Consider the following 17,556-nt stretch of genomic DNA (forward strand, 5'->3'; position numbering starts at 1 on the left):
GAATCATAAGAGAATACATTTCTGTTGTTTTAAGAAGCCAGGTTTGTGGTGATTTATGATGACTGCCCGAGGAAACCAGACAGATTTTAAACCCCAATTCTAAGGAAGACCAATTACTCCAAGGAGTTATTTTTGCCAACACCTCTCTGCCACCCTGAGACCCTGGAACAGTGGCCCTGAGGGTAGGGGAGGACTGGGGCCATGTGGCCACGTTTCCCAGAAGGAAGCATGAAGGAAGGCAAATGCGGACAGGAGCACTTCCCTTCAGGGGAGCACTGAGACAGGGGAGCACTGAGACAGGGGAGCACTGTTTGGGTTCTCCCCAAGAATTAAGCGAATGCTTCCTCAGATTGTCTTCAAGTAACAAAGCTATCATTTCCCCCTTGACTACTCTCCAGGGGAAAAGAGTGAGTTAATAATCTTGGGTGGGGGAAAGCCACTCGGATAGGTTAAAGCCACTCAGAAAATGCTGAGAACAGCAAACATACCAAGAATAAGTATCCACTGGACGTCAAAAGGCCGGACGTCAAAAGTTCCACACTGTGGAACAAGATGAAACGTACAGAAACAAACTGAAATGTCTACCTTTTAGTCTTCAAAATCCACTATCCCATGAGGAAGTGGGGGAAAGAGACCAATGGAATGGAAAACACACAGCTCACAATCAATCATCACAGAACTGCAGGGGCACGGATGCAACCCCAGGATGCATTAACAGAGGCACGGCATGAGGAATGTGGGAGGGTGGAGCCAGGCGACAGGCAGCTCACGGCCTCAGCGGACGCTTGCTTTCAGTGCTGGGCACCAAACCTGGCTGCTCTCCCTGGAGATGCAAAAACTCGGCAGGAAGGAGCCCAGTCCCGAACTCCTGAAGGACTGACCAGCGGGCAGAAGGTTTGGGAAGAAAGCCTGGTTGCAGGCAAGGGGAAATACCTCCAGTCAGGGCAGGCTAACACGAGGGGATGGTCCTAGAAGGCAGGAGCAGCCTAGGCTGGAGGGAAGGAGGGCTCCAGGACAGCGTGGGGGCCAGGGGACCTGATACCCTCCCAGCCCTGAGTTTCAGGGCTGCTCAGCCCCCTCCAGCTGAGCCACCTCATTTTCTTACTCTCAAACCATCCCGAACAGATGGGTATTACATTTGGCCAGGACTGTTTCCAACGACAATTCCAAATATAAGTCCAAATGCATTCCAGGCCTTCTGTGCTGCGGTTATTTTAGAAGGCTGTCGGCGCGGCCCCTCACACTGGGCCTGTGCTCATGGGGTACTGCTCAGCCCCTTTCCTGTGCAGCGCAGGGGTCCTGGGACCCCTGGAGGAGCGGTGGGATGGGAAATGTATGTTAGGGGGCATAGGGCTCCATCAATCCAGTGCCTCTGAAAGTGACCACGTCTCTCCCCAAGGGACAAAGGAGAGGCCAGCAGTGGGCAAGGCCCTACTATGTAAAATCTGGATGATTACCCAAGACCACTGCTGAATTCATTCAGGGACACCTACAGGGTGCTGCTCTGAGCCAGCGAGCAGAGGTTGGTGAGTTGATCACTATTAAAGCAGGAGCTGCTGCGGCTCCTCCCGCCAGGGCTCTGTGTGATTGCTTTCCGGGTTTAGTACCTGCAATGTTCTCAGTTTCCACTCCTGATGTGGATGCTGGGGGGTAGGGAGGGCCACCACCACCATGCCCTGTAGAGGGTGCTGCATGCATGCTCTGCGTCTATCTTCACAACCCCATAATGAGATGTGGGCCACCCCATTTTGTTGGGGGAGAAGGCTGATACTAGAGAGGTTAAGGAGTTTGCCCATGGTCACGCAGCCCAGGAAGCTCCAGGGCAGGGCTGGGACCCAAACCAACCCAGGCCTGCCTGACCCCAAAGCCCCTCACCCAGCTGGACGTGGCCCCTGCCCTCCGAGCTTAGGCAAGGAGACGAATCCACGGCTGACTAGAGCGGGTGCTGGCCGTCTGCACTGGTAGTTTTCGGGTTTTGTTTGTTTAGGTGTTTTTATTATTTTAGGTGCACAGTGATTTGGAAGAGAAAGTCAATTCTACTCCAGAACTACTTAATAAGTCACAGGAGACTGATAAACAGTTACGAATGTAATAGAATGGCAAATAAACACTTAGGATAAACGTGAGGAACTCCAGTGCTACGGTCGGGAACAGCAAATGTGTTCACGGAACATCACATCGGGCATCTAGAAAAGTGACAGCAACAGCAAAAGCGAATTCAGGCATCTATCACGAAGCCGGAACACACTGCGGGATCTTGTATCTCTTGGCAAAGCTAATATTCCTTGGTGATCGCAATAGCTCATTAGAGTTTGACGGTTCCGGTTCCTAAGTGATGATGTGGTTGTTCATCGGCCTGGCCTCTATGTGGAGAACTCTGCAGGACCTGGCTCCAAGGCCACTCGTTTGGGAAAGCCTCTCTCCACAGTGGGTTCCTCCTCCTTTTGTATTTTTGTTCATATCGTTTTTATATTGAGAAATGATCCACGTACCGTAGCATCCACCCATTTAATGTGAACAATTCGCCAGCTTTTAGTATACACCACACAGCTGTGTGAACGCCACCACTCCCCAGTCCCAAGATGTTTTCATCACCCTGATGAGCGACTGCTGGTTCTAACACAGCAGTTCCCACAGGGACTCATGTCAGAAGTCACTAAGGTCACCCAGCTCAAAAGGCACCCAACGCACAAGCTTCAGTCTCAGCTTCAGCTCAGACAAGGGCAGGCGCTCGGTGGCCTTGAGCTCTGACATGTCCTCCAGTTACTGCTCCACGCATGGGACTTCTCAGAGGGCCACCTTTGAGAAAAGATCCCAAGCTGGTGCTGAAGTTGCAGGCGGCTGGGAGCAGGTGACCATCCCTGGGCTGGCTCACCCCGGTGACGCTGGCCCCACCTCCCCGTGCTCCTCAAACACCCCCCAACCCCCCAGCTGGCTCCTCAATGACAGTTACCGGAACGGCCACATTTCCTCAGGCAGGAGGACCCGAGATGGGGACACACTCATGTCCTCCAATTCACCCTCAACAACATCTTGCAGTGCTGTGGCCACGTGAGGGCTGTAATGAGAGGGAGCCAGGGCACCTGGCCTTGTTATTCTCCATTTGCTGGCATCCAAATGTAAATCACTGATCAATAATTCCCAGCCTGTGATATGGTGCCATCAATAATGATTATATATTTTTTTCCTACCAGGAAAAAAAGGCAATTTAATGTAGCTGAGACGGAGCCCTTTTGTTCCACTGAATCACAAACTGTGACTGTCTCATCAGGAGGCTGGATGAGACAGGACTGGCCAGGCCAGCTGATCTGGAGGGAATGTCCAAGGTCACCTTAGACTGAACACGGGTGACAATGGTGAGGCTCATTTTCTGCCAGTTACAAACATCCATGTTGGGTCCTAAAAACGCCCAAATGAATGACAGGTGCCCTGTTTGTTGGGGCCATTCTATTTCCTACCAGGCCCTAGGTTCCTTGTGCACGAGTGGGGTTCCCAGCCCCTCTTTGTTCCTTCCAGAGCATCCAATCACAGGGCCCGGTAACTGTTCACAGACTGGGAGGCAGCACTTCTCAGAGGCGACACCAAGCATCCCTGACATCTCCGAGCCTGGCGTGGTTTACAAAGCACCTTCTCGTGATTCACCAGTGACTCTCATGGCAGATGTTTCTACAGGCAAGAAAACTGGGGTGCACTGAGGATTGGCGGGCTACCCCCGGTTATAAAGCCAGGCGCAGGGTGTGGGCCCCTCACTGCAGGGCAATGGCCATTGCACACCGGGGCGGGGCCAGTATGTGACATGTGCTGCCACCCCCTCCTTCAACAGCGTCAACCTCACTAAGCAGCCCAGAACTCCGGGTGAGACAGGTCCCTGAACTCTGGCTGCCCCAGGGTCGTTTCTAAGTGCCCTCCCTGATCCCAGCCCAGTGGGCACACATCTCACCTTAGGATCTCTGCAGATACAGACACAACGGGGCTCTTTTTCCCTATAGTGTTCCTCCTGCTCGGAACCGTCCTTTCCAAACAATCGTGTGGGAATACACAGGACTGCCAAGGACTTCACAAACATTTCCCCAAAACATAAACAGTGTTCAACACTTCGGAGTTTTCAGCTTGGTGGTTTTTCTCCCACCAATAACAAGATGTGGTGCCTCACCAGGCAGTCCCTCCTGAACAGTCTTCAGAGAACCCCTTCACAAAGACCCGAGCTGTCCTTCTGGCCTGGGCGCTGCCAGCTCTCCCTCCCTGCTCTGTGATCGAGGCCAACCCCCTTGACCTCAGGTGGCTCAACAGCTCAGTCCTATTAAAGTGACCTCGTGCCGCTTCCAGGGCCCATATCAAGGTGTGTCAACAGGCAGCTTCTGGGAAGCAAAATGCCTGAACCCACCAGGAATCAATAGGCAGCTTCAATAAAGACACCGCACTACAGTAGTCCTCACAAGGACCCTTGTAATTCTTAATCTTCCAGAATCTTAGAGAAAAGGAAAGAGTGAGAGCTGGAGGGAGAGGCGAGAAAGAGAAATCGATCCGTGGCTATTGCTGCAACCTCTACACCCCCACGGCTTTCTCCTCATTCCGTCCCTTCTCCACAGAGGCGTTCTCCTAATTTCCCTTTGAGATGGTTTAAATCAATAATGAATCCCTCAGTGCTAGGAACAGCCTGCGTTTTAATCCTTGTGCAAATCTGTTCTAGAGAAAACATCGCATGACATTCCCAGTGCCAGGCTCTCTTCTGATTGAGAACACATCCAGGGCTTTCACTCAGTGCTTCTAGGGGCTGCGGGAAGTTGAGCTGTTCGGAGAAGGGCTTCCAGTGCTGCCTGAATAGCAAGAGAGATTCTCAAGTCAAAGCTCCGCTGCGGTTCAAAGGCATGAATCCGGCTCAGCTCCCTTCTGTGTGTGCTGGCTTTTGCCCTAGGGCGGGCATCGTGCTCCCTCTGATGTGGAAGTAAGTGAATGAGGTGCGTCCAGGCTTAGGCATCCACAAAGACCGGGTCCTTCCTATTTACAGAGCTTTGCAAAACTGGGGAGCCATCCTGCTAATAACTCACAGCCCAGTCCCTCCTGGGAATGAGCCTCAGCTGAAGAGACCACCAGTGGCACCCAAGGTTAAGCCTCCACAGGTGGTCCTGTCCAATGATGGGTGGATGGGAGAAGCCTCGCCCAGAGATAGCTCTGAGGGGCTGCCCCAGCTCAGTCATTTACATGAAGCCTGGCCCCACTCCCTCAACTAGACAGAGGCTCCGTGAGAGCAAATGGGATGGATTTTCCTCTCCTATGTACAGCTTGCATCTAGCACATCAAGGGTGTTCAATAAATACAGCCAGGCGTCACTTAACAGCAGGGATATATATGTTCTGAGAAATGCGTCAGTAGGTGATGTCATTATGTGAATGTCATAGAGTGCTCACACAAACCCAGATGGCACAGCCCCCTACACACCTAGGTGGCGAGGTACAGCCTACTGCTCCTATGCTGTCAGCCTGTACCGCAGGAATCCTGTAAGCAGTTGTAACATAAGAGTTAGAATTTATGTATTGAAGCATAGAAAAGGCACAGTGAAAACATGGGATTATAACTTTATGGGGCCACCATCATATATGGGGTCCACTGTTGACCAAAACTTGGTTATATGGTTTGCAACTCTGGGGAGTGAGTAAATGAGTGATCAGTTTATTGTTATTATTAGTAATAACTGATACCTAATAATAATAATGGTTACATATTTTCCATTTGTCAAGCACTGTTTAAACATGTTACTACAAATATTAAGTCATCTAACTCTCACTACCCTGGAGGTAGGACTATCTTCTCCCATTTTACTGATGAGAAAATAAGGCACAGAGAGGTTAAGTTTCTTGTCCCAGTTTACAGAGCAGTAAGTGACAGGGCTGGGGTTCCAATGCCTGTGTTCCTGCCACCATGACCCCGGTACACCTCCCAGACACTCAGCGGGTGAAAGCTGTGCACCACCCTCAGGCCCCCTCACACACTCTGCAGACAGAGTGAAACTGATGAAACCAGGATTCCTGCCCAAATGTTCAGCCCTGCTATTCCTCTGTGTCCCCATGGGTGACTGCCTATAACAGAATCCATTTCATTAAAAGCCTGCTTCCTTTCCTAGTTTATCATCATAACTGAATCATTTGACCAGTCCAACGGGTTGTTTAAAAAATCAGTTTATATAAGCAGATGAAGAAAAGAACTAGCCAGGTTCCAAGACTCCAGGGGTTTGGGTCAAAATCGAGTTTGAATTCTTCACCGAGCTGAGTTCTCCTTCCCTTTGGACTCATCATCACAGAATGGGAAAACGAACCATTCCTGTGGTGGGTTGTTCCTGGGCATTGCATTAAGACTACACACAGAATCAAACCCCAAACACAGACACTGTAAAATCCTTAACAGATGGTACATGACCCCACTCCAAATGTCCCTTGAATAAAAGAGGAATGCAACTAGGTTGGAGGTGCCAGCACCTTCCACGCATTTTTCACATTTAATGGGGGCTATAACTGCCTCTGAATTAAGAGACAAACACTATCAACTGTCTCACAAATGAAGAGGCAGGAGGCTAATGTGAGATGCGTTTGAAAAGAATAGTCTTTACCACTTACGAATGGGATTAAATAAAGAAAAATTCTGCTTGCAATTGGTGGCTTCTTTTTAATTAACTGGGTCAATTAAGCATAGGACTGCATCAAGCTAGTTTTAAATTGTCATGATCTCTTACAGAGAGGAAACTGGAACATGAATTCTTGGCTGGCTTCTTTGGCCATATGAACCATCCCGTCCACTTGTTTCCATTATTCCTCTGTTCTCCTCCAGAAAAAAAAAAAAAAAAAAAAAAAATGGACTTGCCACTTGAATCCTTCTCTGGAAATTTAAAAGTGATTTGACTTTGCTTAAAATTCCAACATTTTCAAACCCTCTACTTTGGATCAATTATAGAAGTAAAGGCTGAATGTGAACCTAAAACTAAAAATAAAAGTGGTATTTCCCCTCTCCAAGCCAATTTATAGAAGGAAAAGAACAACTTGGACCAATCCAACTTGCAGCCAGCAACCCCCAAAATCTCCTGCTTACAGAAGTGCAAGGTCACAGAACAGGGCTAATGGCCCAGGATCCCGTTAGACTAATGGAACTTGGGCTCAGAGTGTTTGTTTCTTCAAGAGTGACCTAAACACACAGTATTTATCATCCTTTCTGGCTGAGATGGGAAACACGCCAGCCATTTCAGATAGGCCATGGGTCATGGGCTTCGAAAAAGAAGAAATTCCTATTGTTACTTATTTTTATAAATGTTTAAGAAGAAATGAAACAGCTGCTATGTCAGTAACTTACACAGAAAATATGCACATAAACACACTTCCTCTGCCACTAGAGCTGGGATCAAGCTGGAAGCTACTCTCCTGGCTGCAAAGCCCAGGCCCCAGTTTCCTGAGGATCAGGTGCAGAATGGGAGGTGGCTGACTCCTAGGATGGTCCTCAGTGATCCCCGGTTCTTGGTATTCACACCCTGTAGTCTCTTCCCATTGAGTGTGGCTAGACGTCATGACTCACTTCTAACCAACAGAATATGGCAATGATGATGGGATTTCACACTCATGACTAGGTTAGAAAAAATCGTGACTTCTAATCTGCTAGCAGACGCTCTAGCTTGCTGGCTTGGATAAAGCCTGCAGCCATACCGGAGAGGCCCTGTGGTGAGGTACTGAGGGTAGCCTCTCGCCAAAAGCCAGCAAAGATGTGAAGCCCTCATTCCAACAGCTCTTAAGGTGCTGAATTCTGCCCACAACCATGTGCGCTTGGGAGCAGGTCCTTCTGCAGTCAAGCATACTGACAAGCCCCAGCCTGATGACAGCTAGGTCACAGCCTCATGAGAGACCTTAAGTAGAGGACCCAGTAAAGCTGCACCCAGGTTCCTGACCCCCAGAAACTGTTTGAAGCTGCTAAGTTTTGGCAAACTTTTTCCGCAGCAGTACTAATTAGCACAGCAGGCAATGCAAGGCCTGGGTCAGCGTTCTAACACACGCTGCTGCCCTGGCATCCTGCCCTTCTCCTCAGCACCAGGACATGAGCCATGACGAAGCCACCACCCACTTCTCTGATAAAGCGCCAGCTCCCAGGGGGTAGGCACTGGGTCGCCACTGTTGTTCACCAGGGCACGTATGCTCAGTGCCCAGCACAGCACCCAACCTGTGGCAGGGGCTGAATATGTGTTTGAATTGACCAACTATTTCTGTTAGGCTGAGGACCAGGGAGGCAAGAAGCTTTCACATTCAGTTCCTAGGATACATAGAGTATTTGTTATTAAAAGAAGAAAACATGGTGACTACTTGGGGGGACCATGCTGTGAACTGTGAGCCTCCTTCTAGCTGGCAGACTCAGGCTGGGGTAAGAGAGAAGAGTTTGGCAGGTCTTGCTCCTAGCTGAGCTGCTTGCACCTGCATGGTGCTGCTGTCTTCTGTTCCAGCACTCACCTTTGTGGTGTTGGTGTCCTCAAAGGTGGGACCAGAACTCCAGGAAGAAAGAAACGTACTCAGGGACCCTGGCTCCACCCCTAACAGGTACCCTGGCTCTACCCCCTAACAGGGACCCTGGTTCAAGCCCTAACAGGGACCCTGGTTCAAGCCCTAACAGGGACCCTGGCTCTACCCCTTAACAGGGACCCTGGTTCCACCCCCTAACAGGGACCCTGGCTCCATCCCCTAACAGGGACCCTGGCTCTACCCCTAACAGGGACCCTGGCTCTACCCCTAACGGGACCCTGGCTCTACCCCCTAACAGGGACCCTGGTTCCACCCCCTAACAGGGACCCTGGTTCAAGCCCTAACAGGGACCCTGGCTCTACCCCTTAACAGGGACCCTGGTTCCACCCCCTAACAGGGACCCTGGCTCCATCCCCTAACAGGGACCCTGGCTCTACCCCTAACAGGGACCCTGGCTCTACCCCTAACGGGACCCTGGCTCTACCCCTAACAGGGACCCTGGTTCCACCCCCTAACAGGGACCCTGGTTCCACCCCCTAACAGGGACCCTGGCTCCACCCCTAACAGGGACCCTGGCTCCACCCCTAACAGGGACCCTGGCTCTGCCCCCTAACAGGGACCCTGGCTCTGCCCCCTAACAGGGACCCTGGCTCCATCCCCTAACAGGGACCCTGGCTCCATCCCCTAACAGGGACCCTGGCTCCACCCCTAACAGGGACCCTGGCTCTACCCCCTAACAGGGACCCTGGCTCCACCCCCTAACAGGGACCCTGGCTCTGCCCCCTAACAGGGACCTTGGCTCCACCCCAAACAGGAGAACATGTGGTGTTTTCCTTTGCACCTGTCCTTCTCTCTGCCTGGAAGGCTTCTTCATCTTAACCCACCTTCCTGCCTTGTTTACACAGCAAACTCTTATTCATCCTTCAAAACCCAGTCTGGCATCAGTCTTCTCCAGGTCAGTTCCTTCTGGATCTCCCCACTCTGGAGCCCCACTCTCCCCACCTCCTACTCTGCAGAACTGCAACCAACCACAGCCATGCCCACGTCCCCACTGGGAGCTCCAGTCTCCCAGGGCCCAGAGCAGGGCTGACACACACCAAACCCAGTCCCGACAGATGGGCCCCCACCTCTCTGTGCCCAGACAGTACACAAGGCTGCTGTGTGCACTCTCCGCCCCTGAGGTTAAGGCGTGGTGTGACCTTTCTCAGAATGAGGAACTAAGCAGCAGCAACAGGAAAGCATTTGATGAGCACATGGAGCACTTGCGCCCTTCAGCTGGGGGCCGTGTGGGGCAGGGAGGCAGAGCAGCTATGCAAACACCTCCGGGGGCGGCGAGGGGTCAGCTCGAGGTGACAGTTATGTCACCATGAGAGCTCGGCTAGTGTGCGTCAGCCCTGCTGGATGGAGGGAGACCACTCAGCAGGGCCGATTTCTGCCTCCAAAACATGGGAATCAGCAGGTGGGACATGGCAAGGGATGGCAAGTCAGTGCCTGCCTCAGAACAGTGTGGACGAAGTCCTGGGCTGGGAGATGCAGAGAGCAGGGAGCAAAACCACACCTGGCACCTGCTAGAAGGCATGGCACCGGGACAGCCACCAAGAGCTCAGGCTCAGGGCGCTGGGGCTGAGGGAGGGCAGATCCAGCCTCTCCCTGACCAGGTCATACTCAGAGCAGCGGGAGCCATGCAGACTCCACAAGAGGGACATCAGCTCAGAAGTGTGACCAGAGCAGACTTTAAAGCATGTTTTTGGGGGGCAACAATGCAAAGTGAAAGAAGCAGGGCATAAGACTGTCCCGTCACACCCACGTGCACACACACACACACACACACACACACATACACACACACTTATTTGCATAGAAAAGTCTGGAAGAAAATACACCAAAACATAAATAGTAGTTATCTAGGTGAGAAATTAATAGTTTGAAAACAGTTTTCCAATATATGTTCCAAAATTTCCACAACAAACACTCCTTATTGTTATAATTGGCAAATACGTGGGGCCAGGAAGGTATGCCACCTGAGGAAGGGATCCCAGGGGTCAGTTTCCCGGGGCTGCCAGGACAAATCACCACGAACTCGTGGTGCATAATGACAGGACTTTCTTCCCTCAATGTCCTGGAAGCTGGAGTCTGAAACCCAGGTGTGGGGCAGGGGTGGTTCCTCTGGGGTGCCAGGGGAGAATCTGTTCCACTCCTCTCCTGGCTTCTGGTGGCTGCCGGCACTCCTTGGCACCCCTTGGCTGGTGGCAGCATCACTCCAGCCTCGTCACGAGGCATGCTCCCTGTGTCTTAGGGTGGGTGAGGGTCTACCCTGATCCAGTATGACCTCATTTTAACTGGAGTGCATCTGCAAAGATCCTATTTCCAAATAAGGTCACAGTCATACACACTGGGGGAGACAACTTCAGCTTATCTTTTGGGGGGGCATAATTCAATCCATAAGAAGATGTAGTTGGCCCAAAGGAAAATAAGACACAAAGGGCTGTGGTCCCTGTCTTTAAATATCGCCAGCCTCTCCTGTTTTGGAAGGATTAGACTTGGTCTGTCTGACTCTATGGAGAAGAAAGAGGACCAATGAGTGGATGTTCACCCAAAACAGACCTGGTCTCAAAATAGGAACACAGCTGTCCTAAGCTACACTGGCCATCTTGCGTGGAGAATTCCCTGACTCAGAGGGCCTCGGATTAGACAGGCGCCCCCTTAGCTCTGATGTGGTGGTATTGGAGGCAGCATTGGACGAAATAATTTTCAGGTCCTGGCAGCCCTGAGATTCTGCATTCACACAGGCATCAATGATGCAAGCAGCGCCTAGTGCCAGCCGGGCCGCCCCATAGTGGCTGTTTAATATCCCACCACCCTGGCCTCACCCACACTGGGCAACCCTTGATCTTAAAGCAAAGCTGCTCTGCTCATCATTGTTCTTCCTTTTGGTCTCTCAAGGAAAGCTGGAAACTGTACATTCAATGCAGACAAGGGTAAAGGCATCGACCACGTGGAGAGACACAGAATTCTAGGAGTTAAACCACCTGGAGAAGCTTACGCCCCTGATTCTAAGGGTGTTTCCCTCGCCTTGACAGTACCAAGGAACCGTCCTGTGCCCCTGGTCAGGCCCGCTGGGGCTGAAGTCACACAGACCAGGATCAGAATGGTTAAGAAAACCATCTGCAACATGTGTCAACTCAGTGGGGACAGCCTCAAGAATAACACTTACGTAAGAAACAGCAGTAATGTTGCAAGTTCCGTTTATTTTTGTTTGTTTTTATTTTATTTTATTTTTTTGAGATGGAGTCTCACTCTGACACCCAGACTGGAATGCAGTTGCACCATCTTGGCCCACTGCAGCCTCCACCTCCTGGATTCAAGCGATTCTCCTGTCTCAGCCTCCCGAGTAGCTGGGACTACAGGAGTGTGCCACCACATCTGGTAATTTTTGTATTTTTAGTAGAGATGGGGTTTCACCATGTTGGCCAGGCTGGTCTTGAACTCCTGACCTCAGGCGATCCACCCACCCCGGCCTCCCAAAGTGCTGGGATTACAGGCATGAGCCACTGTACCCGACCTGTTTAATTTTTTTCTAAAGGAGACAAAATCTTATTTGTGATGAGAGGGGAACACTGCTCTTCAAAAGTTCCTCTTCTCACCCCAAATACAACACACAGAAACTGCTCACCTCTCCACAGGGTCCCTGAGCATGACAATCAGTTTGGCATTCGGCTGAAAGGCGTGGATGAAGTCCTGCGTCAGAAACGGTGGCTCGCCATCCGTGCCGTTGTCGTAGAAGAATGTCCAGGCATTATTATCCCACATCGTGGAGGCACTGGCCTCCCCTGGAAACAGAAAACACTCCAAGTGAGCAGGGGTGTGACTCAGGCTCCCACAGAGTGGCTCTAGGTGCCAGAGGCCAAACCTGGCCCCGATGCCTTCCTCTTAAGCAGCAGGAGAGGCCAAGCTGTCAGCCTTTGCGGGCATTTGGGACTCCAAAGAGAGAAGGTTGGATGCCCCGCCCGCCACAGCCACACCCCACTCCACCCCAAAAACTTCTGTCTGGAAGTCCAGGCAATCCATGCAACACTGAGTGCCCCCACCCCTGAGCTCCTCTTTCCAAGGGGAGCAAAAATGAAAACCTTCACTAGCACCTGGGCCCCCAGTTTCACAGTATTTAACTTTGCTCATGGTGCACAGCTCTGTGGCATTTTAAGGGCCCACTGAGAATGCAGTCTGTCAGAAAAATACACCAAAACATAAACAGCAGTTATCTAGGTGGGAAATTATAGGTGGTTTTGAAAATGGTTTTCCTGTATAGTATTCCAATATATGCTCTATACAGTAGATGGTTCTAGTAATAACAGATGGAGTTCTCTCTGAACTGGGGGCCCAAGATGATGAAAGGCCTTGACATTTCTGCCCAGGATCTAACAAAGAGAAAGAGCTGGGGCAGAGCTGAGCCACATTTCAGAGCCGGGAGGAGCCGAGAACTGGTCTAGCAGACCAGGAGCCTGGAGCTGGTACTAGATGATTTCCTTCCAAAGCGTCAGGAGAAAGGAGGAGGGTGGGAACACTAACCCTTATGAGGAATTTGAGTGTGATTTCCTTCCTTGAAGCTGTAACTGTTCATCACAGAGCATACTCTAAAAGAGAGAGGGGCTTTGCCACAGGGCTCACACGCCCTGTCTCCTGCGAGGCGACTGCTCTGCACGCAGCTGGCGCCTACTCAGTGCAGGCTGGGTGAACGGGAACTGGGTCCCAGCCAGTTTCACATTTCGTCATGGTCCTCACGAGTGAAGGATGTAAATGGCAAACACACGTCCCAGCACAGAGGTGATGCCAAGACACAGGCAGGCATTCCAACAGCACAGACTCTCTCAGAGGATGAAGCCAAATTTCCTGAGGGTTTGAGGAGAGACAGTGTGTGTGCGTGTGTGTGTGTGTGTATATATGTGTGTGTTTAGGAAAAAGGAAATTCATCAATCAGCTCTACACTTGATTTCCTGACAGTTTGCCAAGGACCACAGGACACATCTGAAAGTTACTTATCTGGGGAGAGACTGAGCCAGATGCCTGAGTCTCTTTGGTCAGTGACAAGTGTATCATATCCCTGCAGGCCCCTATCATTTCTGTCGGATGCATAATCACATCCAGGTGAACAGCTCTGTTCTGGCCTTTTGTTCTTTCTTTTTTTAAAGAGATAATACTCTAGGATACAGAAAAAACGAGTCAATCAGAAGTCCCTTGAAAATTCTACTCACGATGAATAAGAATATAAAGGACAAGTGAAGTCTCTAGCTAAATTGGCACAAATTCTGTCAGATCTCAAAAATGAACTGGTTTTAGAGCCATGGAGGCGTTTGTCCATCCACCTGACTGTCTTCCTTCCATCCAGCCACCATCCATCCTTCGTCCATCCAGGAAGCATTAACTTGGTGTCTAATCTGTGCTCAGCATTGTGCTTGGCACCAGGGACAGATCAGGGGAGGAAAGCACGGCCCCTCCTCTCTCGGACCTTAAGACACAAGGGGGACGACGGCAATTCAAGAAACAAAGAGTACCACGTGGGGTACCTGGGAGTAGAGGCAGGAGACTTTCAACATGTCTTAAGCTCCGGCCTCAAGTTCAGCCATCACGTTCAGGCCACTTGAATCCTGAACCTCTTGTGTGACTCTAGCTGTCAAAAAGACAGCAGAAGAAAGGTCCTCTCTGACCTAGGGGCCCAAGATGATGAAAGATCCTGCTGTTTCTGCCTGGAATCTAACACAGAGGAAGAGCTGGGGCAGAGCTGAGTCACATTTCAGAGCTGGAAGGAGTCTAGAACTGACCTGGTCCAACAATCCCACTTTGCAGAGGTGCAGACAGAGTCCAGGAACAGGAAAAATGACCGGCCGCAAGGCACAGAGCTGGCCGCTGGCCCAAGCAGGGCTAGATACTTGTCACACCACAAGACTACCATAGAACTCACCAAACTCTGCTTTAAGTAAGTATCAGCACAGTGATTTTATTTTTCGTTCTTTTTAAAATCTTGTAGCAAGCAAAATTAGGAGACCAAACTGAGGCTTTCCTTTTTCATTCATTATCTTAGTCTCTGTTTCCTGGCCCGAGAATACATATTTTCAGCTCTTTCATAAGAACATGTGATTTTCCCAGAGGCATATGGTATAGGAGTCACAATGAAATGTAAGTCAGACTTGAGATTTGGGGAGTTTGGACTCCCAAGTTTGCAAAAAACTAGATAACAGCCAAATGATACTGAAGGTGACTCCCAGTGACTTAATTTCTTTGAGTTTAAAAGAAAAAAAAGAGTTAAGTCAGGACTTAGGCACATAAGTCTGTCCCCTTGGACAGGAGAGTCTTAAGTTAAAAAGTCATCTTTCAAAGGGCTGATGACAATTCCTCTTAGTTGCTAATAGATTTATTTAATTTGGAGATTGCAAATATAACAGATCTAGGAAAATTAAAAAATGGATCACTATCTAAGGTAGCAATTTAAGCAAAACGTGACTCAATTTCTCTTTTAGAAGGCATCAGTGGATAAACGCCTTCTAAGCTGAATCCAATAAAAAGAATTATGTCAGGCAAATAACAAGTCTAGAGATCTAAGGTAGAGCATGTGCACTGTAGTTATTAATCCTATTAATCCTGTACTGCATTCTGGAAATTTTCCAATACCACACACACGCCCCCCTCCCCACACACAAAGGTAACTGTGAAAAAAACAAGGCTATGTTAATTTGCTTTACTGTAGCAATCATTTCACTGTCTCTATTTCCATCGAAACATCACAGTATGCTGTACACCTTAAATTATACAATAAAAAATAAATTTTAAAGAGTAAATATGTCTGTTTACTTATAAAATATTCTTGTGAATATTTAAAACAAATTATTATTAATCAACCTCACTTTGAATGCCCAAAGGCATGAGGTTGACAGGGGCTAGGCTTTTTAAACAGCAATTAGTTACAGGCGATGTGTCAGAGCTGAGTCTATTTCAGGAGAAGCTGCCTCCGTCTTATATGGTCCCAGTGGCCAGGGATTACAAAAGCCCCAAGCAGCAAATCGATGACTAACCAGTTAACTGCATTTATAATTCCCCATCCAAACTTATCAGATCAGTACATCAGGAAAAGAAGTCAATATCCCTGCTTAATTTCTTAAAAACAAAGAAATGGCAACTTCTCAAGAAAGCCATCAGCTGTCCTTAAGTCTCCAAAGAATTAGAAAGTCAACATTTCCGCTTTATAGTAACTGTTCAAGTGATGTGAACATTTTATGTAGTGGTAAGAGTGACAGCCAGGTGGAGAAGTGGAGGCTCAAAAGAAGTCTGCTGCCACCATGTAAATGTTCTGGAGGTGAAGCAGAGCTGGGCTAGGCCTGGAGCCTGAGCCAGGACCCCAGGGAGGGTGCCAGCCCTGCCAGAGTGACACAGAAGCCTTACCGATAATGATTGTATTCATCTTGCTCTGCTCCTGTGCAGAGCTGGCCTGCAGTCCTTGATGGATCTGGTGTGCGGCCAGGTCAAAGAGATCCAGATAATCTTCCACGGGATAGCGGTCTCGCAGCCCATCTCTTAGGCGGACGATTCCTATGAGAACCAAGAAGCGGGAGATACTGAGGACAAAGTTGCTACTGCTGGAGCGATGGCCTCCCAGACAGCAACCAAAGAGAGATGGAAAGGCCTAAAGGGCCTGGCGACAGCAGTAAGAGGCTCAGCCCAGGTAAGCTTCAGAAAGGGCCGCTGGGGATGGGGGTGGGGGTCTATGCGGCCTGGCTACCCACTTCAATCCATGCATGCTTCAAGGGCTGGAAGATACCACCACTAAGCTAGACAGCGGCAGATTAAAGGCTGGAACACCTACTCAAGAGCTAGAAACATGTCTGCTTGGAGGGACAAAGTCTGGGGCTGGTTAACTTGTGCACAGGTGGGACTCTTAAGTGGCTGGGCAGCGATGACACCCAGGATGCATGTGTTGTGCCAAACAGGGAGAGAGGACCGAGGGCAGCCTACAGGACAGAGGAGGGCAGTATCCTATAAACTCCATGATGCCTTCCTCATGGGGCCCAGCCAGCACCTGCCTGATGTTCTCTCTCCTCCCCTGTTCAATCAAATACCCTGCCCTTTGTCCAAACAATAAGGGGAACTGATCATACTCTAGACAGACATGGATTCTGGCATCGGCCACATACAGCTTAAATTCACCCCCTGCCTGAAAAATAAATAAATTTCACTTGCAAACATTTAAAAATCCACTTCCCAACACAACTCCTGAAGTCAATGGAAATTGGAAAGAGAACATCCGTGGCCAAAGCAACAAGAAGTTCAAGGTGACATTGAAGACTAGATTCCAGAGGCCCGCCTCTGTTCTTCCTCCTTTCCTGCCGGTAGAAAGCCGGTTTTCATTAAGGGGAAATCACTGTGAGCCTCGGGGGAGCACCCTACAGCAAGGGAGTGTGTTCAGACACGTCCAGCAAATGCATAGGGATGTGAAACCCTGGCTCCTACAGCGGCCGCTGCTAAACCACAAAAGAAACATTTACACTTTAGCTCACTGTAGAACGAACATCAAAAGGATGAAAGCAAACGTTTGTCAGGAAACACATTAAGAGTTGGTCTAGGGAAAACTTTGAAGATTCCCTTCTAGTCAACCTGAGTCCATTACTGGAAAACACCCTCGTGGCCTGCCAGGACTCTGGTTGACAATAGGCACGTAGCACCCCTCACCTCCAGTGACCAAACCTCTCCTGGCACAAGGAAAAGGTTACAGAGAGGAAACAGTGATCTGAGGACCGCAGGGTGCATGGGGCTAAGCTGGAGCAGAGAGGGATGGGCAGTGGTCATGGTAAGCCTGCGGCAAAGGGCTGAGAGCAAGGCCTCCAGAATGATCTCCATGTGGTTATCATATGGAACCCATAAGGCAGACGGGGCAGGTCAGAGAAGCTGAGGCCTGAAGCAACTCAGTCTCCCCCAAGTGCAGTGACTGCAGCTGGAACAGCACATAGCTGAGAACAGCACAGAGCAGAGGAGCAGCACAGAGCAGAGGAGCAGCACAGAGCAGAGGAGCAGCACAGAGCAGGGA

The 17,556-nt window shown here is 49.9% G+C and overlaps 1 protein-coding gene across 3 annotated transcripts in view; it reads right to left on the reverse strand.

Annotated features, from left to right (window-relative positions):
* CHST15 (carbohydrate sulfotransferase 15) overlaps positions 1 to 17,556 on the reverse strand; it is an 85,741-nt gene that overhangs the window by 18,230 nt on the left and 49,955 nt on the right. For all 3 annotated transcript variants that reach the window (XM_004050240.5, XM_055352285.2, XM_004050241.5), the window contains exons 4-5: positions 15,918 to 16,064; positions 12,160 to 12,316 (exon numbers count right to left, since the gene is read on the reverse strand). In XM_004050240.5, the coding sequence (XP_004050288.1) occupies positions 12,160 to 12,316; positions 15,918 to 16,064 (304 nt within the window). The remainder of the gene's footprint in view (positions 1 to 12,159; positions 12,317 to 15,917; positions 16,065 to 17,556) is intronic.

The sequence above is a fragment of the Gorilla gorilla genome, chromosome 8 (genome assembly GCF_029281585.2).
Source record: "Gorilla gorilla gorilla isolate KB3781 chromosome 8, NHGRI_mGorGor1-v2.1_pri, whole genome shotgun sequence".
NCBI lineage: Eukaryota > Metazoa > Chordata > Mammalia > Primates > Hominidae > Gorilla > Gorilla gorilla.